Source organism: Rana temporaria, chromosome 10 (assembly GCF_905171775.1).
Source record: "Rana temporaria chromosome 10, aRanTem1.1, whole genome shotgun sequence".
Classification (NCBI taxonomy): domain Eukaryota; kingdom Metazoa; phylum Chordata; class Amphibia; order Anura; family Ranidae; genus Rana; species Rana temporaria.
The window spans coordinates 100971059-100997477 of NC_053498.1; the positions used below are offsets into that span (position 1 = coordinate 100971059).

The 26419-nt window shown below is 42.3% G+C and overlaps 1 protein-coding gene across 7 annotated transcripts in view; it reads right to left on the reverse strand.

Moving 5' to 3' along the window:
• Nucleotides 1-26419, reverse strand: part of ACAP3 (ArfGAP with coiled-coil, ankyrin repeat and PH domains 3) — a 271725-nt gene that overhangs the window by 69534 nt on the left and 175772 nt on the right. For all 7 annotated transcript variants that reach the window (XM_040325845.1, XM_040325849.1, XM_040325847.1 and 4 more), the window contains 3 exons: nucleotides 21803-21898; nucleotides 21072-21146; nucleotides 15554-15565 (listed from right to left, as the gene is read on the reverse strand). In XM_040325845.1, the coding sequence (XP_040181779.1) occupies nucleotides 15554-15565; nucleotides 21072-21146; nucleotides 21803-21898 (183 nt within the window). The remainder of the gene's footprint in view (nucleotides 1-15553; nucleotides 15566-21071; nucleotides 21147-21802; nucleotides 21899-26419) is intronic.

The following is a 26419-nucleotide window of genomic DNA, read 5'->3' on the forward strand; positions in this document are numbered from 1 at the left end:
GCAATCATGCAGGTTTATGGAATTATCACAGTGGTCTATATAGAAAAACACACAGCAGTCATATGTAGTTACCCACATCAACCAACTGCAATCCACCGTTCATAGGTAGACCAGATGAATCCTTTCTAAGCTGAGCTCAAGGTGCAAAAAATGTAAAATATTATGCTTAATTGCCACAAAGGATATCAATCCACTGTGTGCACCATATGCATTTGCAAACCCAGACATTTCCTTGTAAAAGTAGTGGTGATATCATCACTGTGCTGTACATAGCCTGTGCAAAGAGCAGGACTGTGGGAGAAGCACAGTAGCTCCACCCACTAAAGGCGGGCTGCAGAAAACTACAGGAGAGGGCGGAGACAAGACCAGTCACCCAGCACAAGGAGAGAGAGCAGCAATGACTGGTCCTTATTACAGGAAGCTCCGATACAGATACAAAGTTCCACACTGGATTACTGCACGGGTCTGAGAAATGCATACAGTACACCAAGGTTCAAATGAGAACACACATGATTCAACAGCCGCTTATCCTGGAGTTCAGCTTTACAGTTGATGCATGATGCAGGTTGGTAAATAGTAAAGCACATTAACTCATTCACACAGGGCTCCTGCATTTGTTTTATTTATTTGTATTCATACCCCTTGACATTCTCCAAATTTTTCACGTTTTGTCAGGTTACAACCAAAAACTTAAATGTATTTTATTGGGATTTTATGTAATAGACCAACACAAAGTGGCACATAATTGTGAAGTGGAAGGAAAATTATAAATGGTTTTCATTTTTTTTTACAAATAAATATCAGAAAAGTGTGGTGTGCATTTGTATTCAGCCCTCTTTACTCCGATACCCCAACTAAAGTCTAGTGAAACCAATTGCCTTCAGAAGTCACCTAATCCATCTGTGTGTAATTTAATCTCAGTATAAATACAGCTGTTCTGTGAGGCCCTTAGAGGTTTGTTAGAGAACCTTAGAGAACAAACAGCATCATGAAGGCCAATGAACACCTGACAGGTCAGGGATAAAGCTGTGGAGAAGTTTAAAGCAGGGTTAGGATATAAACAAATATTCCAAGCTCTGAGCATCTAACGGAGCACTGTTCAATCCATCATCCAAAAATGGAAATAGTATGGCACAACTGCAAACCTACAAAGACATGGCCGTCCACCTAAACCGACAGGCCGAGCAAGGAGAGCATTCATCAGAGAAGCAGCCAAAAGCCCATGGTAACTCTGGAGGAGCTGCAGAGATCCACAGCTCAGGTGGGAGAATCTGTCCACAGGACAACTATTGGTTGTGCACTCCACAAATCTGACCTTTCTAGAAGAGTGACCAGAAGAAAGCCATTGTTGAAAGAAAGCCATAAGAAGCCCCATTTGCAGTTTGGGAGAAGCCATATGGGGGACACAGCAAACATGTGGAAGAAAAGGGTGCTCTGGTCAGCTGAGACCAAAATTGAACTTTATAGCCCAAAAAACTAAACGCTATATGTGGCGGAAAACTAACGCTGCACATCACCCTGAACAAAACCATCCCCACTGTGAAACATGGTGGTGGCAACATCTTGTTGTGGGGATGCTTTTCTTTAGCAGGGGCAGGGCAGCTGGTCAGAGTTGATGGGAAGATGGATCTAGCCAAATACAGGGCAATCGTAGAAGAAAACCTTTTAGAGTCTGCAAAAGTCTTGAGACCGGGGGAAGAGGTTCACCTTCCAGCAGGACAACGACCCTAAACATACAGCCAGAGCTACAATGCAATGGCTTCGATCAGAGCATAATCATGTGTTAGAATGGCCCAGTCAAAGTCCAGACCTAAATCCAGTTGAGAATCTGTGGCAAGACTTGAAAATTGCTGTTCACAGACGCTCTCCATCCAATCCGACTGAGCTTGAGCTATTTTGCAAAAAAGTATTGGCAAAAATGTCACTCTCTAGATGTGCAAAGCTGGTAGAGATCCCCAAAAAGACTTGCAGCTGTAATTGCAGTGAAAGGCGGTTCTACAAAGTATTGACACATAACATCCCCCAAAAAATTATTTACATTTCTGGTTGTAACATGACAAAATGTGGAACATTTCAAGGGGTAGGAATACTTTTCCAAGGCACTGTATGTATTTACATGCGTTAAGAGTATCTAATTTTCCCCTGGATGCACAGATTTTTTTTTTTTTTTAATGCAACTAAACTAAATGGACCTAAATGTATCTAAGCACACAGTGTAAATTTTACAATAAAAAAAAAACATGCATTTATATGGGCTTAGAAATGTTCTATAAATGCATATAAACGTGTCTCTCAATATCACTACAATCAGTGTTCTCCCTTTCTCCCTGAGACCTCTAGGATTAATATTTTCTCTTTGGCATATAAGCACGCGAGTGTGAATGAGGCCTGTCACTGCTCTGAAGGTTTCATGTCATCACTGTTATATAATAAATGGCATCCATATACGAAACAAACGCTATTTGTCTAGTGCTGAGATTTTCCAGCATGCTGGAAGATCTCTACAGTTGACTCCAAGCTTGAGGTTGATCATTCTCCATCACGGTTAGGCCCCTTTTACACAGGCTGTCAGATCGGGTGCGTATGTCCATTTTTCAGGCGGACCCAATCAGACACTCCATTCTCCTCTATGGGCAGTCGGATGTAAACAGACTTGTGTCCCCTGTCAAAACAGAGGGCAGTTGAATGTCAAAGGACTGCTGGTCCATTTCCATCCGACTGCCCATGGAGTAGAGCGGCCGTGTCTATGTCCACTTTGCATAAGCTGAGACCTGACACCCGGGAGCTCTGCTCAGCTCAGCAGGGGATGAGCAGACAGATCCCCTGCTGAGCAAAACCCAAAACTGCATCCGGGCCGTGTGAAAAGGGCCACCCCCCCAGGGTCACCATTCGCTATTCTAACACACCTGGGTGGGATCCGAGTGCAATGCTCTGTGTCCGGAGCCCACCCCATTTTGAAGCCCATTAGAGCCTCTGGCTCCAACCAGGTGCTTAAAAAAAAACGTTGCCACTGTAATTGATGTGCCCGGCATCCTCAAAGGGGCCGGACGCATTAATAGGGGGTGACGGTGGTGATAGAAAGGGGAGGCGGTGCCCGTGCGCCCTAATGGACGGACCGCCCCTGACTGTTGGTAAGAGGTTGATCCATTCGGCTTTTTTTGTGACCTTCGGCTAAATGGAAGAGGTCGAGGTTCCATTCTAAGCAGTCTTCATGATGGGCCAGCCATGGGCAGGTATGGCAAGTCTTTGTGATGTAATGAAGGCTGTGCAATCCTGAAATCTACCCAAGTTTCTCTTCACAAACGGCCAGTGAATCACGTATTTCCTATTTTTGGTAAAAGAATCAATCCTTTATCACATATTTTCCTCCAGCTATTATTTACAAGCACTTCTGAGGCTCCTGTCATTCCCGATTACGGCATGCAATCTACTGTATGTACTAGAAGCAACCCTTGGGAAAATGGCCAACATACACACAAACACCTCAGCACATTTCAGAGATGGCCCCTGCGAGAAGCAAACAATTAACACAAAATACCAACAAGAAAAACGAATTTGCCGCAAATTGGAATGACTTACCAGCAAGTATTCCAGCCGGCCAAATATCTTCATTTTCTTTAGAGAGCTGCGTTCCTGGCGGTCAGACTGATGTATAGACAGCAATCACGTCTCCGTGGTTAAATGTCCAGAATACTAAACAGGCATCCTTATAATGTTTGCGGTCCTTTTTGATGATGAAAAGTAGCAAGATCTACATCCTTCCTTGAGATCAACTAATATCCACAAAAGGAGGTAGCCTTAGAACCCTGTTCCCCTAGCTCCAGCTCAGACAAGAGACCAGGAACATTAGCATACAGCTGTCACTTGTAGAGCCAAATGAGAAGGACGGGACACAGATAAAAGCTGTGGCCAGCACATGTTTATTGACTTACTCCCCAGGCCATAGAGGTGATGCTGCTGCTAATGTTTTCTCATCCTAAGAGTCCATAGAAAGAGACCACACCTCCCCTACCCCCTGTTCAAATCACAAAGGAGCTCCATCCTTTCTCAGTGAAAGGCAGCCATGCCGATAGGCTAAGGAAGCACACGCCAATGTGTTAATAAAACAGACCCATCTGTCTCTGCCACCAGCCCTGGTTTAACCTTTTCAACACTAGAATGACCATTTCATCAAGTGGAAAGAGATGCCGAATCAGAATGACTATATACTGCCTCTCAGGAACATCCATCTAACAGCCGTTTGCTGCATCCAAGAGGAGGAGGAGCAGTAGACATGTGTATGGATGGCGGTGCTCCAAGACTGAAGCCTCGTACACACGACCGAGGAACTCGACGGGCGAAACAGATCATTTTCCTCGTGGAGGTTCTTGTTAGGCTGTCGAGGATCTCGACAAGCCAATTTTCTCCATTCCCGTCAAGGAAATGGAGAACTTGCTCTCTTTTTGGCTCGTCGAGTTTCTCGACAGTTTCCTCAACGAAAATGTACACACGACCGGTTTCCTCGGCAAAAAAATATCTCCCAGCAAGTTTCTTGCTGGTTTTTGCCGAGAAACTCGGTCGTGTGTACGAGGCCCGAGAGTCTGTATCATCCAAGCTGTCCTTTTTTAGGGCAATTTTATCAATTTTTTTTGACTTGAGACATTAAAGACAGGAGGCTCCTTTTAATACACATGCCTTTCATCCCTCTCTTTCTTATAAAGTCAGCCATAGACATAAGATCTCAGGGAAAAGAAATAAAAGTGAGTCTAAAATGGGTTTTGCTGTATTTACGTTTCCACCAGCTAAACGCAGTGGTTCTCAACCTTCCTAGTGCCGTGACCCCTTGATAAAATTTCCCAAGTTGTGGGGACCCCTAACAGTAAAATTATTTTTGTAGCGTGGGTTGTCAGCACCCGAGGCAAGACAAGTAATTTGCGGCCCTAACCCACAGTCCCTTCCACTCTAGGAAACCGATCACAAACAGTGAAACTGGGATCCTTCACGTCAGAAAAACGCACGGTGACATGTGGGGTCCCCCAAGGATCCCCCTTATCACCAGTGCTGTTTAATATCTATCTTCGTCCTCTCTTTGATATTATCAGTAGCCATGAACTACTTTATCACTCTTATGCAGACGACACGCAGTTGTATTTTCGCATCTGCCACAAAAAGGATCATCATCTAAGTTTAGAGAATTGTCTCTCTTCAATAGAAAACTGGATGACTAAGAGTTATCTCAAACTCAATAGTGCTAAAACAGAACTCTTTATCTTCGATGCCAGTCGGAAGAAATCACCGACAACAAACTGGACACCATCTCCCATCCTGGGACAAATCATCGCCCCTAGCTCCAAAGTCAAAAGTCTGGGAGTCACGTTTGACACCTTCATGACAATGGACGCACAAATAGGGTCAGTAGTCAGCGGGGCGCACCATTTGATGCACCTACTACGCAGACTGATTCCATTTATTCCCAAAGAAGACGTAGCAGTCGTGGTGGGATCTATCGTGAATTCCAGACTGGACTATGCAAATGCCCTTTACCTCGGGCTACCCAAGTACCAAATCGCTCGTCTCCAAGTCGTACAGAATACGGCCGCTAGACTGGTGACTGGGAAAAAATCTTGGGAATCAATCTCACCTTCACTGAGATCCCTTCACTGGCTGCCAGTGAAAGACAGAATTGCATTCAAAGCACTCTGCCTGACACATAAGTGCATCCATGGGAAGGCTCCTAGATATCTATGCGACAAGATCAAACCGCACAATTGCAGCCGCATTCTGCGTTCCACCGACCAAAATCTGGTCAAGGTTCCTATAACCAAATACAAGTCCAAAGGAGAAAGAAGGTTTGCTTTCCAGGGCCCCAGGCTTTGGAATGCTTTACCAACCAGCATTCGGTTGGAGCAAAACCACCTGTCTTTCAGAAGGCAGATCAAAACCCTGCTTTTCTGAAAGGCATGAGACACTAACAACAAGCGCCCAGAGGCGATTCAGTTCGCATGTGCCGCGCTATATAAGTTTTTTTCATTCATTCATTCATTCATTGTACAGTATTAAAACCCCTTATGGCACATTTTAGGATTTACCACTTTTTCTCTTTGTTCTCCTTTCTTTCCTTTTTATCTCTCTCTATCCTAATTTCTTTTTTTCCCCACATCTCTCTCTCTAGCCATCTTTCTTGTTCTTTCTCTTATTCTTTCTCTCCCTTTTTTTGTTCCTCCCCCTCTTTTCCTCCCCTTCTATGTATTTTTTATTTTTATTCCTTCTCTTACTCCTTGGTGGGGGGTGGAATGAGTGGCAGTGCTGGGGGGGAGTTGGAAAGAGTGGCAGTGCTGGGGGGGAGTTCTGATCAGCCAACATAGGTGCTCTTGATCAAGGTCATCTGCTGATCAGAGAAATGTAGTGGGAACATTTAATGGCAACTATAATCACGGGCAGTGTTATTCACTGTGTCTCCGATTTTGTGGTGTCTCGTAGCAGTGACACCTATACCAAAATCAGGAGATAGGGTCTCCTCCAGCCCCTCCCACTTCACATTCCTCACCAGTCAGCTGACCTCTAGTCATTTTGCCCCCCATCAATGCCATGAACTGAATGGGTGACCGCGAAGAGGCTGAGTGGGCAGCCACAGGCTCTACGGACAGCCCTGCTGGGTGGCTGCAAAAAGGCTGGGACATCGGTGTGGGCTTCAGAAACAGCCCAGGATTCGGTGACCCCTGGCAAATCATCATTCGACCCCCTAGGGCAGGGCCGGCCCTATGATGGGACCGGGTGGTACCAGGCAGCACTTTTAGGGGGGCAGCATACTGATGCCCGCCAGCCCGTTCCGCCAGCTCCGCTACCCAAATAAAATTGATGTCCTTTTTTCCCAGAAATAGAGCTTTCTTTTGGTGATATTTGATCACCTCTGTGGTTTTTATTTTTTGTGCTATAAATATATACATTTTTTAACTTTTTGCTATAATAAATATCCCCAAAATTTAGAAAAATAAACGATTTTCTTCAGTTTAGGCCAATATGTATTCTTCTACATATTTTTGGTATAAAAAAAAACACAATTAGCGTACATTGATTAGTTTGCGCAAAAGACATTGTGGCCGCCGGCAATTCACAGGTCCCTTTATACTCCTGGATACATGTATAGAGCCATGGCAGGTCCTTTTATACACCTATATGCATGTATAGAGCCATGACAGGTCCTCTTTATACTCCTATATACATTTATAGAGCCATGACAGGTCCTCTTTAGATTCCTTTACATGTAAAGAGTCTCTACAGGTCCTCTATATACATGTATAGAGCCATGACAGGTCCTATTTATACATCTATAGAGCCATGACAGGCCCTCCTTATACTCCTTTATACATGTATAGAGCCATGTCAAGTACTCTTTATAGTCCTATATACATTTATAGAGCCATGACAGGTCCTCTTGATATTCCTTTACATGTAAAGAGTAATGACAGGTCCTCTATATACATGTATAGAGCCATGACAGGTCCTATTTATACTCCTATACATGTATAGAGCCATGACAGGTCCTATTTATACTCCTATACATGTATAGAGCAATGACAGGTCCTCTTTATACTCCAGTATACATGTATAGAGCCATGACGGGTCCCCTTTAGTTATCATGATATAAAATAATGAATGTGGGGGCCTTTTGGTTGGTGTGATTTTTTTTCTGGGGGGGTGGGGGGCAGCATTTCATTCTTGGTCCCAGGCAGCACAATGTCTTGGGCCGGCACTGCCCTAAGGGGTCCCAACCCCCAGGTTGAGAACCAGTGAGCTAAAGCCAACATCAAGGGTGTCTATTTAGTTCATGAACATGCATGTCCAGGCAAAGCAAACAGGCATATTTATGGTAAGAATTTCTGTAGGATTGTTCTTTCATTGGTCAAAATCTGGACACAGATGCTAAAGAGTAGTTGGGCAGCCAGTCATGAACCAACTACCTTAAGTCATCTTTTCTAGTTGGTGTTTTCTGAAACATGAGTGGTCATATTGTGGTGTCTCTGCAGACAGCTTTCATTTATCAAGAGGAAGACCGTGATATGACAAGGTTTTCCCAACACGTCTTATTTCTATTCAGTAAAGGATGCCACGTTTGGCATCTGTAGGTGCCCTGACAGCATCTGATTGTTGCTTTATCCAATCAGATTGTCATCTAATGTCTATTCTGCACATCAACTTGCAGCACACTAAAGCAGTGTTTCTCAACTCCAGTCCTCGGGGCGCACCAACAGGTCATGTTTTCAGGATTTCCCTCAGATCAAACTGCTGTGGTAATTACTAAGGCAGTGAAACTGATAAAATCACCTGTGCACAATAATGGAAAGCCTGAAAACAAGACCTGTTGGTGCGCCCCGAGGACTGGAGTTGAGAAACACTGCACTAAAGACACCTACTAACATGATTATTGGGATTTCGGATAGATCAAGTGCCAATCACCAAATCAAATCCAGTAATAACTATTAATAAAATATATATTCAGAACTAAAAAAAAAAAAAAAAAATGAAATATTTTAATAATATTATTAGAAATCCTGTAATTATAATTATGGAAATGACCATTTAGTCTGCAAATTACAGCAGAACTTGGCGCCTATTCGTCTCCACACACTGCAGAACAAAATAATTGGAGGGGGGAAGAAACAGGATTTATGATTTGCCTTGCGCTGGTAATGAGCCTTTTTTTCACTGATGACAGGTCCTTGATCACCTCTGACCTCCTATTGACTAATGTCTGTTCCTGGCTGTCTTGGGTATAATAAGAAAAAGACAATAGAGGCAGCCCTGCTTACCAAATGTCACAGCTCATTCCAGGGCTGCTGGAACAGGCACTTGTGGATGAAATCAAGCAAGAAAGGACTTTTACAGGGACATGCAAGGAAATAATTCTTATGTACTGAGAACTATTAAAAAAAATGCATAAACAAGCTTATTAATAAGCAGGTTCAAGTAACTAAACCAATCCTCAGTTATATTCGATCAAAGCACACAATGCAACTGTGCTAAGGCATGAAATCATACATGCTGTACTTATTCATCGTGGCCTCCATTCAAGGTAGGGCTTGTCAGTCAGCTTGTCAGGCTAAAAGTATACTCATCATGTAGGCCTTTGCAACCAGGTTTTAGAAGGTACTTTTGTGCATCTGGGTGGCACTGTTGCCTCTTATCACATGATTCTATGGGGTCATCTTCTCTCCCACAGAGAGCAATGAGCCTACGAAGAACATAAATTACCATTATATTATACAACCAGGGATGGAGGTGGTTTACTAATCGCCTCATATAAAGTCCCAAATTTAACCTCCCCCTTTTTCCCATAAATTACCATTAACAAGGGAACTTTAAGCAGCAGGACAGCCTAGTCCACCACTCTAGCTATGCCTCGATAAAAAAAAACAATACCTGAATATACTATGGTGTTCGTTTTTAGGTAGGGCAGTCACTTTTGTATACTTAAAAGGGAAAGCATCTACACTTTAAATAAGGAACTATGGGAGCGACAAAATGGGACAAAACCCCAATATGACAGACATTAAAGTGGATGTAAACCCGAAATGTTTTTTTTTTTTTTTTTATGTCACAATGTACAGTATAAGATTTCCTATCATCTGTGCCCAGTCTTGCCACACAGAGTTAATCCAGCTCTGAGCAATCCTTTTTTATTGTTCAGTGAAATAAAATGGTCTTGCAGAGAAAAACCTTAGTCTGTTCCGCCCCCTTGCTGTGAGTGACAGGTTATTTACATATCTCATTCACTAGCCTGGAGACAGGCATTATTTTTTAATTCCCACCCCCACTCCTTTTCTGAAGTCATGTGGTTACTTTTCTGGATTTTGACTGGATGTTAGTGATCATAGCAGAATTTAGCGTATGGAATACACCGGAAAAAATGCATGTTGACAAGGGGAGTGTAGAGGAGGGCGGGGAGTTAAATGACAGCACGACTCCACCCACAGAGCTCCAGAAAACAGATCCACCCACAGAATCTGCAGTTTTTTAGTTCTTATAACAGACAGAGGGGAGACATTTGACAGGTAAGGATACATGCAGGAGGCATCTATATCCTTATAGATCAGCACTATGGCAGTAGTTTAGAAAGGATAAGAGTGGCTTTACATCCACTTTAAACAATGCTTCTACAATATAATGTGAGAATTCACCAGTAAACATGCACAATATGAAGCTATATATACATGGCAACACTATCCATTGAGCAAATTTTCCATTAGAAATTAGATCCATGTAGCTTTGCAAATTTAACACCAAACGTGTAAAAGGCCCCACTAATGGATTACATCACACTGCCTGCAAAGTCTCTAGATTGTATGATAGGTAGCTGCTCCTACTCATAGGCTTTTAGAGAGGTTGCAGGCCCAAAATGTGTGGAAAATTGCTTTTCCCACCTGATTCATATAACAGACCAAACTGGCAGAATATTAAATGCGTCCACACAAAATATTGTTTAGGATTGGTAGTATTCTGTATAAACTACTTTTACTTCCCTTGAAACATCTAGCAGAACTGGACATCAGAGAATGTGAAAAGGACTGGTATTGGAGGTTGGAATGCAGCTGCTTGACACTATATGCATGGTATTTAAATAATGACCCCCTATGGTTGTGACAGTGTGAAGTTAATGAGATAACAGAGTTGCTTGTATTTTGACATATGTTACAAGTAATGGAATTACCAGCAAACATATGAGACCAGATAATAAGTGGTATAGCGTTGTCATATGATGCCAACAATCAAGTGGGTTATCAGAAGAGAAAGATCATTTTTTACTAATTTTTTACTAATTTTTCACCTTCTTTATTAATAGTATAGTTGTCTATATAGACCAGTGATGGCGAACCTTGGCACCCCAGATATTTTGGCACTACATTTCCCATGATGCTCATCCACTCTGCAGTGTAGTTGAGCATCATGGGAAATGTAGTTCCAAAACATCTGGGGTGCCAAGGTTTGCCATCACTGATATAGACTATCACCAACTTTAAAGACCCTCCGATGATCACTTGGGTATTAAACAGCAAGGATGAAACTTGTGATCATCCATTGGCACTTTTAAACGCATACTTACATTTCTTCAATGACTGCCTTCATTAGCCCCATATGGTGGGTGGTTAACACCTTCCTGGACCACCCTCTGCTGTCACATTTGATCACTATAATGGACTGCTAAATTTGCTGTGTATGGAGGAGGTGTCCTGTGTGGCCTGACCTACCCCCTGTAGAAATAGCTAAAAGTTGCTTCTCGTAGTAAGGAAATAAAGATGCTGCCACTGCTAACCTTTTCAATGAAAAGATATTAACCCGCTGGCTGTCATACTGATCCTGTTTTTTTATATTATGAGTCAGTAACATGGAATAAGCATGTAGGTAAAGAGCCACTGTCACACTGGTCATTTATTGCAAAGTGAACGCCTATCCCCTCGATCCATTTATACTCACCAATTCATACCCTTTTACTGCCTCCCAGCTTCAAACTCTCTCCTTTGTTTAAATGAGTTTCTGGGCATACAGGAGCTGAGAAGCCAATAATCACCTGGGTAAGCTCCAACACCATCAGACACTGGAGCGTATCCAAAGTGGAATCCTACAATGGTCAAAGAAGCATGGATCTGTGAGTATAGGTGGGCAAGGCGGTGGGCTAACAGGAGATGCTTTCCCTTTGCCCTAAATGGGCACTTCTGACTTTTCATCAACTTTCAAGATCTGCAGACTTGCATCGGTCAGTGATTCAGAAAGTACTGAACCTTGAACAAACTCATCACAACAGCCATTAGCATTTTCTGGGGGGACCACCAATGGCAGCCTTCATATTTCTCTTAAAGGATAAGTTTAACGTTCATGACCTGTTAACACCCATTTTCAGGGTGTAACAGGTTATGAAAGGATCAGCCTCTGCTCCCTCGATGTGACAACTAGCGGGGGCTAACTGTCAAAATTTAAAAGAAATGCAGCTGAGCAAGACTACTGACCAAGTCGGCCAATATGAAGCATCGGAAGCCTCGGAAGGGGGGTCGTCCTATACGGTGAGTACAGGGAAAAAATCTTAAAAAAATGTAAAATTAGGGGGTCGTCTTATACGCCCGGTCACCTTATACACTGGCAAATATGGTATTACCATTTGTGAATGATAATAATGAGCCAAAATGCACAAAAAATGTGGGATAAAGGACAACAAGCCTTCACGAGGCTGGAATTGGATTAATATAATATTTTTCTTAATTTCTCCATTGAACAAGCCAAAATGTCATTATTGTCTATAAACTATAACCGCCTACTGAATCAGCACCAGATTGTAGAAAGAATTTTTAAAGATAATGTTACAAGTCCGGATGACAGCCTAATTCAAGCGTCTCCCACCATTGTTTGGTGTGCATTTAAATCTTTAAAATGTGCTGGAATATTTGTGTGCGATTGGGGCAATGGTGAACACTACATGTCGGCTAAATTGTACAGGAAACCGCTTTGTAGACTTTAAAATGTCTCTGCACCATCCAACTAACTAGATGAGATATATATTCATCATAGAAAGTGTGTAGGACCTCTATACTGTACATATATTTCCTTTTCTGGGTGGTCTATGTTGGTTTGCACAGGGATTTTCCAACTATGCACAACAACAAGCAGCTGAAAGTAAATATTACTGCTCCTGAAAGTCCCAAATGTCCTGATCCTTTCATAATTTCATACGGGGCTGTTCATCTTTGGTGGCCTGCATGGATGAACTAGGTCCTTACCGGGCACTGCAGGCTTTTCTAGGAGTTGGCAAGTCGGTCTCTAGAATAAATTAAGCAGTAAACTTGTTTTGACTCTAATCCTAGACAGACCTCCATGAGTACTGCCTGGTGACCTTCGACCCCTTATCCAAGCTCTCTTTAATACGTAGGTGTCCACAGGCATTACACATCTGTCTACTATTCATTATCCTGCAAAGCTTTCAGGAGGATCATGTTCACAGCCTGAACACTTGTAAAACTGATGATCAATGAACCACTATGATAAACAAAAGACAGATGGGCCATGAACTCTGCATATTGTTCAATTAGGCCATCCAGAGTCTGCTCAGAACACAGCAAGATATTTTTGAACATTTTTCATTTTTATTTGCCCATACCCACAAGGTAAGAAGGTCTTTGTTTTTTTTCAGAAAGACGTAGAAAGATGTAGAAAACCCCTTAAACCAGTGTTTCTCAACCTTTATTCAGTCAAGGCACCCTTTAAAAACGATGTACAGTCTCAAGGCAACCCCAAAAATCATAATCAGTTTTGAGGCACCCCATTCTAAAATGTAAAAACTATTAGTTTTACATAATTCACAACATCCACAAGTCCAAGTAGGACACCCAACGTTAGAGGTGATTTATTCTTCCAAAGCAAATATAACGTTTTCAAACTGGTACCGACTAATATCTCAATGTTTCTCTTCTCCCTTTTGTTTCTCTTCTCCCAATTAGCTAATGAGACCCCAGTGCTGACGGAGAGGGGCAGGGGAGGGCAAGCAAAGATGCTATGCAAATGACCGACATCCTCCTTATTAAGGCCCCTTTCACATTGAGGAGTTTTTCAGGCGGTACAGCGCTAAAAATAGCGCTGCTATACCGCCTGAAAAACTCCTGCCCAGCTACCTCAATGTGAAAGCCGGAGGGCTTTCACACTGAGGCGATGCGCTGGCGGGAGACAAAAAAAATCTCCTGTCAGCAGCATCTTTGGAGCGGTGAGAGGAGCGGCGTGTATACCGCTCCTTCCCATTGAAAACAATGGGAAACCACGGCAATACCGCCCGCAATGCGCATCTATAGAGGCGCATTGCGGGCGGTATTAACACTTTATCGGCCCGTTAGCGGGGGTTAATACCGCACCGCTAGCGGCCGATTCCCGCTGCAATCTCGGCTATTTTTAGCGTCGATATACCGCCACCGCGGCTACAAGTCCAATGTGAAAGGGGCCTTACTGATGATGCAATTGGTCACTAAAATGTCTCATGAGCTACTTTGCCACGTGAAGTGCAGGCTATTGAAATTATTAGGCTGCCCAATGCATGTTGTAGTAAAAACTAGCCAAAAAAACATGCTCTCCCACTAGGCTAGATGCTACAAAACCCCCCACAAAATGAGATTTATAAGAGTGTAACTGGCTGTGGTGCCTAAACATAAAAATATATAGGGAAGGTGCATCCAAAATACAACACAGTAAGACAAACCACTACTAAGGCTACCATTAGTCTTTTATAATAATTGGGACATATAGCCATAAAACGCCAGTGCGAAACAGCGAATGGAGCCTGAACTGTGAAATTGGTGTGATTACACAACGAGGCTCCATTCACATCTGTGAAAAATGACTGCTTTGCTGTGCGTTTTGGAAACGCGTATCGCACTTGCGTTGCCCTAATATATTAATGGCACTCCAAGCATGGGCAGCAGGCGTGCGTTTGCCGAGTGACAAACGCACTGCAAGCATACCAAATAGTGTGGTAAAAGCTGAGCCACACTCGGCTCTAGAGCTTCTTTGGGGCATTGGTCATGTGTATGCCTTATGTGTGATGGGTGGAAATGCTCTAGAACAGTGTTTCCCAACTCCAGTCCTCAAGGCACACCAACAGGTCATGTTTTCAGGCTTTCCATTATTTTGCACAGGTGATTTGATCAGTTTCACTGCCTTAGTAATTACCACAGCTGTTTCATCTGAGGGAAATCCTGAAAAACATGACCTGTTGGTGTGCCTTGAGGACTGGAGTTGGCAAACACTGCTCTAGAATGCCCAAAAAAATACACATGCGGGAACGTGAGTTTCCACTAGATTTATCAAAACTATGGAACAGGGAGACCCACCTGAACATTCTATTAAATTTGTAAAAAATCAGACAGACACTTTGCATTCAGTCTAATAGCTGATGGTAGATCTAAGGGAGATTAGACTGTATGTAAAGTAGCTGGAAATAAAACAAGAGGAGGTGTAGTAACAAGGGAGGCATGCTCCAGAGTGGTAATACACACCTATTCTGTGAAAACACTTCCATTTATTATGAAAAGTGAATTTCTGCTTGAAGAGGCGATCTTAACCTTTAGCCCTGGTTCACATTGGTATGATTTGACATGTGATTTGACATGTCAAATCGGCGGCAATTGCCGGCAATGGCACCGGTCTACTCGGCCCTCCTAACCCTCTTGCCTTGAATCGTATTAGAATCATATTAGAATCATATTAAAACTGTATTGTCTCTATTTTGCAAAGCCCTCCTTTATAATAATAACAGTGTTACTGATTATTTACATTCTGAACTATAAGCTGCCTTTGCTCAAATTGTTGCAGAAAAACCTCACCACTGATACCGCTGAGAGACACAAGAGGCCACTGATGCCCATTCAAAATCAATGAATATATAAAATAATCAGATTTTTCACAGAGAATAGGAGATTAAATCTGTCAGGTGCCTTATGGGTACTTTCTTCCCTTTTGCTAAAGTTTTTGTTTTCTAGATTTTTTTTGTAAACAGGAATATTTTGGGGTAGTATAGGTTTGTAATAGGAAATAAAACACTCACCTGTAGGAGGGTCTGTGCATCGTAGATTGATCAGCAAGGTTGTTAAAAGAAAGAGTAAAAAAAAAAAAATTACGTGTTACTCATACATTTTTACCAATTGTTTTTTTTTTAATCAGCACAAGGGACAGTGCTTACATTTAATGTGAAATGTCCCTTGTACCAATGGCTGCTGTGTTTGTTGACATTTTTGGCTACCATGAGGAGCTGCACCAGATTACCCACTCTTCAGTTTTAGTAAATCAATCCCAGTGTCTGGACCCACTCTTTTTTCCCCCGCTCCCCTTCCCCAGTCTATGAATAGAGGACAGACATTTCGCTCATCCATCCTTCATTATTAGATTGCGTCTCATTACTGAACACTATAGTACAGTTTATAGGAATGGAGGAGGTGAGCAGAAAGCGTGGTCATGGTTGGCATTCTTGATGCGTTACTAGGACAGGTCCAGCAAGGCTGCATTAACCCCCGCAGCAACAGAAAATGACAGCTGCAGGTGTATTGGGGGGGGGGGGGGCAGAGGGCTGAAGATTTCAACTAGGAGAGCAGCCACCAGTACAATTGAGACTTCTCATTGAATGCAAGTACCATCCCATGTGCGAATTGCAAAACAAAATAACCAAACTTAAACTTTCTATGTCTGAAGCAGGTATTCCCCAGGTGGCAGATCTATGCCAACTGCTCCAATAAGGCCCCAATAAAAAGCATACATTATGCAATACATTCGTCCAAATGCCTTACATGTTCTGCTGGCTCTGACTGGCTAAATACTGTGAAATGACAGGCGTGTATCTGATACTTCATAGTGGAACTCCTGCCAAAGCAGGAGTTCCACTATTTTAGCTTTGAACGGAGATAGGAAGTAAGGGTTTCAGTCCTCTGTATTTTTACCACTAATGCCTCGTTTCCACTGAGCGGAACGGTTCGGGTCGGTACAGTTTGGAAGGGTTAGAATGGTCCGGCCTATTCAGGTGAGCGTTTCCACTGCAAGTCGGACCGTCAGGGGTCATACAGGGTTTAGAAAAAATGCCTAGCGTGTCCGTCAATCAGTGGAATGTATTGTAGATCCACCCAAACCGTACCATTTTCTATGGCCCCACATCTGAAGCAGGACCCAGAATGGTATGGTATGGTTCAGTTGTATGGGCCGCTTTCATAATGGAAACACTCAAAATAGCGTACCGTACCGAACCAACCCGGACTGATCCGCTCAGTGGAAACGAGGCATAAGTGTCCCCATTTGGGGGAATTTCTTCCTTCCTGTCCACATAAAACCCAGGGCACTGATGTGAGCGATGCCCCTGTTAGGAGTGACTTCTCCACATTTCTGAAGCCTTTTACTGGTGCTGCTGTATTTGACACCATCTACAAACATTTTAGAGGGAAAGCAGAAATAAACCTTACAACACGCATGCCCTAATGGTCATCAGGCAGAAAGTAAGAAAAATTGTCCTCACCAAGGTCACAGACAGCAATAACAACCTAATAGACAATCAAACCTTTCCCCACTCTATCCTTTGGCTAACGTTAAGTACAAAAGGTGAGCCACCTCCCTACTATATGGACAAGCTTCAGTCGTGGATCAATAATCCAATAATCACCACCCCCCCTTAGTAAGAATGAACATAAGTTATCGATTAGTTTTCCTCTTAGACTGTACTATTCCTCACAGATGTCAATACATGTGCACGCCATTAAAGGCAGACAGTACTGCTGAGTATAGCAGTGGTCATTGTTTTGCAGGGAACGATGCGAAGATAAGGAGTCATATAATATAGTGAGAATGGGAGTAATACCGAATACAATGAAACAATGGCACAATGAAAAGACCATTTCAGTTCTGCTCTTATCTATAGTGTAAAAATTAGATGAGCTCCTCCAAGCAGGACACATAATTACACCAACAGCCCTAAAGCACTAAAACAGTAACACAAGCAGTTCTCAAACGAATTATGTTTAAGAAATACTAATTTGAAGTTGCAGCTGCAATGCATCATAATCAGAAATATTAATTTAGAGGCCCATTCACACTAGCCCAGACACTAAACTCTCAGCAGTTTACTGTCTCAGCAGCTGTACATTCCCGTCTGCACTGAGATCTCTCCTCTGGTGATCCACACTAAAATATCTGCCAGGGTCTCTAGTACACATCCAAAAATTCATGTCACTTCACAAACATGTTGCATAATATCGCACAACTCTAAAACCCAGAGAAACGCCAAGTTCTGATGTGAGCATGACATATAGAAAACAATTGGTTTCAGTATGTCATAGCAGTTAACTGCATTTACCCATGGAGGGAAAATGCGGGTAACTCTACATAGTGTGAACAAGCCTTCAGGCTGCATTCACACCTGAGCGTTTTGAGCTTGTAAAACGCCAGAAAAAACACATAAAAAAAAAACCCAACAAGCAAAATCCCATTCATTTTAATGGCACCTATTCACATCTGAGTGTTTCGCCACATAAGCAAAATGCCTGACGCTCAAAAAAGTACATGGGCTTCTTTTTAGGCAGATTACAGGCGTTTTTCTGCTTTTTACATTGGTGACCTTTTGACCTGTACAATTTACATTGCAGCAAAAATGGTGGCAAAATGGCGGTAAAAACATGTGACTTTCTGCCTGAAAAAAAATACGCTCAGGTGTGAATGCAGCCTAAAAGGGAATGTATAGTACAAGTATATCCAAATAGAGATGCGAGTTCAAGTGTTTTCAATGAAGAGTTAATAAAGCTAAAGCAAAAAAAAAAAAAGTTTTAGACAATTGTGCGCTTTCAACCTTATGGTAATAGTTTGGGGAATGCTTGTGTTCCAGCATGACTGTGCCTCTGTGCACAAAGTCAGCTCACCAAAGACATGGGCCCAGATTCTCGTAGAAGAGCGTATCTTTGTTCCGGCGTAGCGTATCCTATATAAGCTACGCCTCCGCAACTTAGACGGTCAAGTGCAGTATTCACAAAGCACTTGCTCCGTAAGTTGCGGCGGCGTAGCGTAAATAGGCCGGCGTAAGCCCGCCTAATTCAAATGTGGAAGATGTGGGCGTGTGTTATGTAAATTGTATGTGACCCCACGTAAATGACGCTTTTTACGAACGGCGCATGCGCCGTCCGTGAAAGTATCCCAGTGCGCATGCTCCAAATTAACCCGCAAGAAGCCAATGCTTTCGACGTGAATGTAAATGACGCACAGCCCCATTCACAGACGACTTACGCAAACGACGTAAAATTTTCAAAATTTGACGCGGGAACGACGTCCATACTTCACATTGGTACGCCTCATCTACGCCTCATATAGCAGGGGTAACTTTACGCCGGGAAAAGCCTAACGTAAACGGCGTATCTGTACTGCGTCGGCCGGGCGTACGTTCATGAATCGGCGTATCTTGCTCATTTGAATATTCGACGCTGCAAACAACGGAAGCGCCACCTAGCGGCCAGCGTAAATATGCAGTTAAGATACGAAGGCGTAAGATAAGATACGATGGTCGTATCTTAGTGAAATTTGGGCATATCTGATTCTTTGAATCAGGCGCCAAGATACGACGGCTCAGACCCGTCGTATCTCCTACGAGAATCTGGGCCACGGTTTGATGAGTTTGGTGTGGAGGAATTCAAATAGGCTGCAAAGAGTCCTGACCACAACCATTCTGAACACCTTTGTGATGAATCCCAATGCCGACTATGAAACAGATCTTCTTGTCCAAAAACAGTAGCTGACGAAGAAATGTTCTTTTGGCCAAATGAAAATTAAATTAGAAATCCTTCCAAGAAGAGTGGAGGCTGCTACAGGCACAGAGGGTTGTCAAGTACATATGAAGGCTCATGGTTTTGGAATAGGATGTCCAACAAGCTGATTGGTGTCATGGTCAGGTGTCCACAGACCTTTGGCTAGATACAGTGCCTTGAAAAAGTATTCATACCCCTTGAAATTTTCCACATTTTGCCATGTTACAACCAAAAATATGAATGTATTTTATTGGTATTTAATGTGATAGACCAACACAAAGTGGCACATAAAAAAGTGGAAGAAAAATGATAAATGGTTTTCATTTTTATTTACAAATAAATATGTGAAAAGTGTGGTGTGCATTTGTATTCAGCCCCCAAGTCAATTCTTTGTAGAAACACCTTTCACTGCAATTACAGCTGCAAGTATTAGTGGGGATGTCTCTACCAGCTTTGCACATCTAGAGAGGGACATTTTTGCCCATTCTTCTTTGTAAAATAGCCTAAAGCTCAGTCAGATTGGATGCAGAGCGTCTGTGATCAGCAATTTTTAAGTCTTGCCACAGATTCTCAATTGGATTTAGGTCTGGACTTTGACTGGGCCATTCTAACACATGAATGAGCTGTAGCTCTGGCTGTACGTTTAGGGTCGTTGTCATGCTGGAAGGACAAGTCTTTTGCAGACCAAAAGGTTTTCTTCTACGATTGCCCTGTATTTGGCTCCATCAATCTTCCCATCAACTCTGACCAGCTGTCCCTGCTGAAGAAAGGAATCTCCACAACATGATGCTGCCACCGGCATGTTTCACAGTGGGGATGGTGTGTTCAGGGCAATGTGCAGTGTTGGTTTTCTGCCACACATTTTTGTCTCATCTGAACAGAGCACCTTCTTCCCCATGTTTGCTGTGTCCCCCACATGGCTTCTCGCAAACTGCAAATGGGGCTTCTTATGGCTTTCTTTCAACAATGGCTTTCTTCTTGCCACTCTTCCATAAAAGATCAGATTTGTGGAGTGTATGACCAACAGTTGTCCTGTGGACAGATTCTCCCATCTGAGCTGTGGATCTCTGCAGCTCCTCCAGATTTACCATTGCTTTTTTGGCTGCTTCTCTGATGAATGCTCTCCTTGCCCGGCTTGTCAGTTTAGGTGGGCGGCCATGTCTTGGTAGGTTTGCAGTTGTGTCATACTCTTTCCATTTTCAGATGATGGGATTGAACAGTGCTCTGTGAGATGTTCAAAGCTTGAGATATTATTTTTATAACCTAACTCTGCTTTAAACTTCTCCACAGCTTTATCCCTGACCTGTCTGATGTGTTCCTTGGCCTTCATGATGCTGTTTGTTTACTAAGGTTCTCTAACAAACCTCTGTGAGCTTGGCAGAACAGCGGAGATTAAACTATACACAGGTGGACTCTATTTACTAACTAGGTGACTTCTGAAGGCAATTGGATCCACTAGATTTTAGTTAGGAGTATTAGAGTAAAGGGGGCTGAATACAAATGCACACCACACTTTTCCGATATTTATTTGTAAAAAAAAATTGAAAACCATTATCATTTTCCTTCCGCTTCATAATTATGTGCCACTTTGTGTTGGTCTATCTCATAAAACACATTTACGTTTTTGGTTGTAACATGACAGAATGTGGAAAATTTCAAGTGGTATGAATACTTTTCAAGGCACGCACTGTAGTGTATACCGACTTTCAGTAGGCTTCTATAATGTGTACAGAGGTTCAAGGCTTTGCCAGGTTTACTGATTCCGAAGGCATGCAAGCTGTAGAATACTGAACTCACCCGTTGCTGTATTGTTGCATGCTTATGTTCCATTTCTCGCTTCTCTACAGCCGAGTCAATGACTAATTGGTCCAGCTATAAAAGGAAGAAGAAATTATTATCTCATATATTTGAGATTTATTAAGAATGTCCATGATAAGCCCATCACTAGGAATATGATGTACAGTACCCAATGATTGTTTTCAATTTTCAGTATTCCTAAAGCATATGTAATGTTTTCAAGACTAGCACGCAATGAGTCCTGCATAGAATGTTAAATTATAAATAGCTTTAAGTGTTAATTCCTAAATTCTGAAGCGCACAGCAACCAATCAAAATTACAGTAATTTGTATTGGTTTTTTTTCCAGCAGAGGAAATTATAATGGGTTTCTATAGGATACTCCAGCTCAAACTTGTTATACTGGATAGAGTGGGAAAGGATTATATTGCTCTCTATGATCTTTTTGAACACATTTGGGAAGAGTAAGGATGCGATGATGCCTGCATGTCGGTATTTGCCTAGGCAAATTTTGGGGGATTCAGAGAGGGGAATTGGAAAATAAACAGCTGTATGGACAGGCATTATGGTGCCCCTTTATACACACAGATTACATGTTATGCTCTGGTAGCCCTAGATTAAATTTAAAAAGATAAAGAAAAAAATTATAATCTAAAAAAAAAGGGCACAGAATGCATGATGCTGAAAATGATCAGTTACAATATGGCAAAGTCCACATACAAACACGCATACCTCTGAAGCCAGCTTCTTCATGTATGGATTCAGTTCATTTAATAAAGTGTAGCCTTGTTGAAAGAAGGTGTACTGGGCATGCATGAATGATAACATCTGTGGATAGTAAAGAAGAATAAAGGATTTAATCTTTTATCCTACCTGCAATATTCACAAATATACATTCAATTATTCAATATAACAATCATTTCAATAAAAGCCCACATTTTTTATTTTTATAGTGATGTCCTATTGTATTTTTACAGTGTAGAGTCTTCCCCACCACCAGTATACACTTATCAAAACAGGCCTGCTATAGCCGGTGGGGCTGATCAAGAGAAACATTTTGACAGGCTGGTTGCACACAATTTGATCGATAGATCCCATGTTGCCCCACTGCTGGGGTCAGTGGAAAGAATTGTGTGCCATTGTTGGCGTCAGGAGGAGCAATATTGCCTCATATCAGTGGGGGGAACAGTAAGCCAAGGGCCACATTCGGCCCGCAGGCCACAGTTTGGAGCACTGCTTTAAATGATCAAATCTATGATTGATCAGTTGTTGATAGTTACTGTTTGGACCGGGTTGCCAGGATCATAAAATTGTCTGAAGAAGATTAAACATTCTTGGTCAGGTACCAAAACTCCTATATAGAACCTTTCATCCAATTTCTACATTTAAAAATCCAATTTGCTGCATTTGTAAATTCAAAGGCCAGTATAAAGGAATGGCAGTGGTAAAAATAAATAAAAATAAAAATAAAAAGCACTTGTGGGTTCAACTTATGTTTTTTTGGTATAATTTCCCATTAACCTCTTCCATACCGGGCAGTTATACACACTTCCATACCAGGCCTATTCTGGCACTTCTCTCCTACATGTACAAATCATAATTTTTTTGCTAGAAAATTACGCAGAACCCCCAAACATTATATATGTTTTTTTAGCAGGCACCCTAGGGAATAAAACGACGGTCATTGAAACCTTTTATCTTGCACGGTATTTGCGCAATAATTTTTCAAACGCCTTTTTTTGGGAAAAAAATTGTTTCATGAATTAAAAAAATTTAAAAACAGTAAAGTTAGCCCAATTTTTTTGTAAAATATGAAATATGATGTTACACCGAGTAAATAGATACCTAACATGTCACGCTTTAAAATTGCGCACACTCATGGAATGGCGCCAAACTTCGGTACTTAAAAATCTCCATAGGCAACGATTTGAAATTTTTTACAGGTTACCAGTTTAGATTTACAGAGGAGATCTAGTGCTAGAATTGTTGCTGGCACTCTAACGCACGCGGCGATACCTCACATATGTGGTTTAAACTGCGTTTACATATGTCGGCGGGACTTGCGTGTGCGTTCGCTTCTGCGCGCAAGCTACCGGGGACAGGGGCGTTAAAAAAATTAATTTTTATTTCTTTTTTTTTTATATATATTTATTTCTTTTTTTACACTTTTTTTTTTAATTTTTTTTTTTTTTTATCACTTTTATTCCTATTACAAGGAATGTAAACATCCCTTGTAATAGGAATGTGTGTGACAGGTACTCTTTATGGAGAGATGCGGGGTCAATAAGACCCCACATCTCTCCTCCAGGCTGGAAAGCATGAAATCGGTGAAAAAAAATTCACCGATCTCATGCTTGTGGTTGCTTAGCAGCCGCAATCGCGGCTTTGTTTACTTACGGGGACCCGGGCGTGACGTCATCACATCGCGCCCGGGTCCTCCGACGGTCATAGAGATGACTGGTGACCATCTGGTCACCAGTCATCTCTATGCTTCCTGCGAGCGCCGGACGATTCGTTCTCCGGGCCCCCGATGGCACGGGAGAGCCCGGAGAAGCACCGGATGGCGGCGGGAGGGGGGGGATGTCCCCTCCCGCCGCCTGTAAGAACGATCTAGCGGCGGAACCGCCGCTATGATCGTTCTTACGTTGTGCAGAATCGCCGGCAGTTTAGAAGGATATCTGAATGATGCCTCTAGCTGCAGGCATCATTCAGATAACCACCCGGAAAGCCCAGGACGTCACATGACGTCCACTCTGAACGGCAGAAGTTCTTTGTGGACGTCATTTTACTATGGGCCGGTAGGGAAGTGGTTAAGGGGGTGTAGCGGGGGTGTCCTATACCTACAAACTCAGGTGTGTCTCGTTCCCATTTAAAAAGTTGTGAGCGATGCAAATGGACCCATTAATGGTTCACTATAGTGCTGCAGTGATTGAACACAAGGATCGGCATTCCTCCATTCTATACAGGCTTAACAAACAGCAGCTCACTTTCAGGGTACTGATCACAGTTATTGAACAGCTTTACCATCAATGAAGAGTTTGCACGGACCGACATACATTTGGAGCTTCAAAAATGGCTGAATTTGGATGTGAAAACCCTTCAGTTAAAGGGCAAGATCAGTGATTTGCAAAAAAAAAATTTTTTTTCAACTTTAGAAATTTATAAACATGGGCACACTTAAATGAGTTGTAAAGGCAGAAGGTTTTATTTTTATCTTACTGCATTCTATGCAGTAAGATAAAAAACCTTCTGTATGTAGCAGCCTCCCTAGCACCCCCCTTATTACTTACCTGAGCCCCATCTCTCCCCAGCGATGTCCATGAATGCCTAAGACATCTGGGACATTCCTCCTGATTCGCTGAGACACAGCAGTGACGCCATAGGCTCCTCCGGCTGTCAATCAAAGATAATCAGCCAATCAGGGGATAGAGGGGGCAGGGCCGGGTCTGGGCTACATGTCTGAATGGACACACAGAGCTGTGACTCTGCTTCAGCGCCCCCATAGGAAGCTGCTGTCTGTGGGGGCACTCAATAAGAGGAAGGGGCTAGGAGCAGCAAAAAGGGACCTGAGAAGAGGAGGACCCAACTGCACAGAAGAGTATAACATGTTTGTTATTTATTTATATTTTTTTAAACAAGCCTTTACAATCACTTTAAACCATGGTAGCATGATATGCACTACTAAAAAAGGTAGGAGAATTCTTATAAAATACAGGACCTGTAAAATAAAACGAGTTTGAGGGGAAGGGGGGTACAAAAATTCAAGTAGAAGTTTACCCCAATACTCTAAACCTACTGGCATCCACAATCCAAGACTAACCTATATGGCCCCGAAAAAGAAGAAATCGCTACATATACACCTTTTTTTAAGCCGCTTTGGTCCAGTCCCATGCTGCGCCGTCAGCGGCAGTTTCTTTGTGGAGGAGGGTGTAGATGAGGCAGCCAATAATGGAATCCCCATAGTAACTATGGGTGACGTCACTTCCCAGCTGTCTGTTCTGAAGAGCTTCTGCTGCTGGAGACCGGACCAGAGCAGTTTCAGAAAAGGTATGTATAGCAATTTCTTCTTTACAGGGCTAGATAGGCTAGTCTTAGATTGTTGATGCCAGTAGATTTAGAGATTTTAGTATTAGGGTGAACTTCCACTTTAAGGCCAAAGGTGAGTTTCCTTTAAATAATTTCTTTGTATGATGGGAGCGGGTTTACCAGGTCTCCGTAAGTCAATATCATACATAACATTATCACTCCCTCTGTGGTCCCTCTCTAGGTATTTTTAATTTGTTTTTCCTGTTTGCATGCTTTGTTAGCCTTAATACCACAAAAGGCCAACAAATACAAAGAGAATCTAACAAAATGAAAAACAGAGGTGGTGGACCATAGAACTATCTGAATTATTAACATTCTACCTAGAGGCATGCGGGAGAAGCATAGTAAGGTTAACAAGTCAGCACAAGGACACAATGTAAGAAGCTAAAAATAAATCCAACCTCCATAAAAAGGGAAATGGCCTGCGGGAATAAACCAGAATCCTCTGCGCACACAGACATTGGGTATATAAAAAATATGGACAGAGATAAGCTATTAGAAGTCTCTGATTACAGGAATGAAGGAAAGAGTCTTGTGAACATGGACTGTGCTACATTGTATCATCAGGACAGTAATGGAAAGCATGGAACTAATGTACACAGAGAGCCTTGACGGGGCCTGCAGCATACACATGTATTTGCAGATGCGTGCAACTAAACCTCTGTTTTTAATGCTTACTGTTAGACAGGTGAATTTTGTTTTGTTGCTGATTGGTCTGTAATTTTGAGCCTGGATATTATGGAAACATTATATATATATATATATATATATATAAAAATCTTTTTAACTATTGCTTATTGCTAAAAAAACGCATCTCATTCAAAGTCCCAAACCCCCCTTCTTCTATCCATTAATAGGGATGGAGACGTATGTTGGTTCATATGCTTCATTTAAAGTCCCAAACATATCCTCTTTATGCATGGAACTAATGTAGCAGATACCATCTTTCCAAAATGCTTAGCAGTACAAAAAAAAAAAAAAGACATTATACTTTGCCAGGATACTGGCCATACTTTAAACAGACACCGTTATAGTACCTTTAAGAGCAAGGCAACAGCATGTCTGTAAAGATGTAGCATTTGTCCAATCACAAGTCCCGTGCACTATCACAAGACCAGAGAAGTGACGCCCTTGCTTCCCTTAATGTCTGACACCAGCTGACACCTTGGATTTTGGCGACAGCTAAAGCAAAGGTAGGAGCTGCAAGGAAGGTTTCCTAAGGTCTACAGGCTTCAAGAGAACAGGTGAACCAACACCATGATG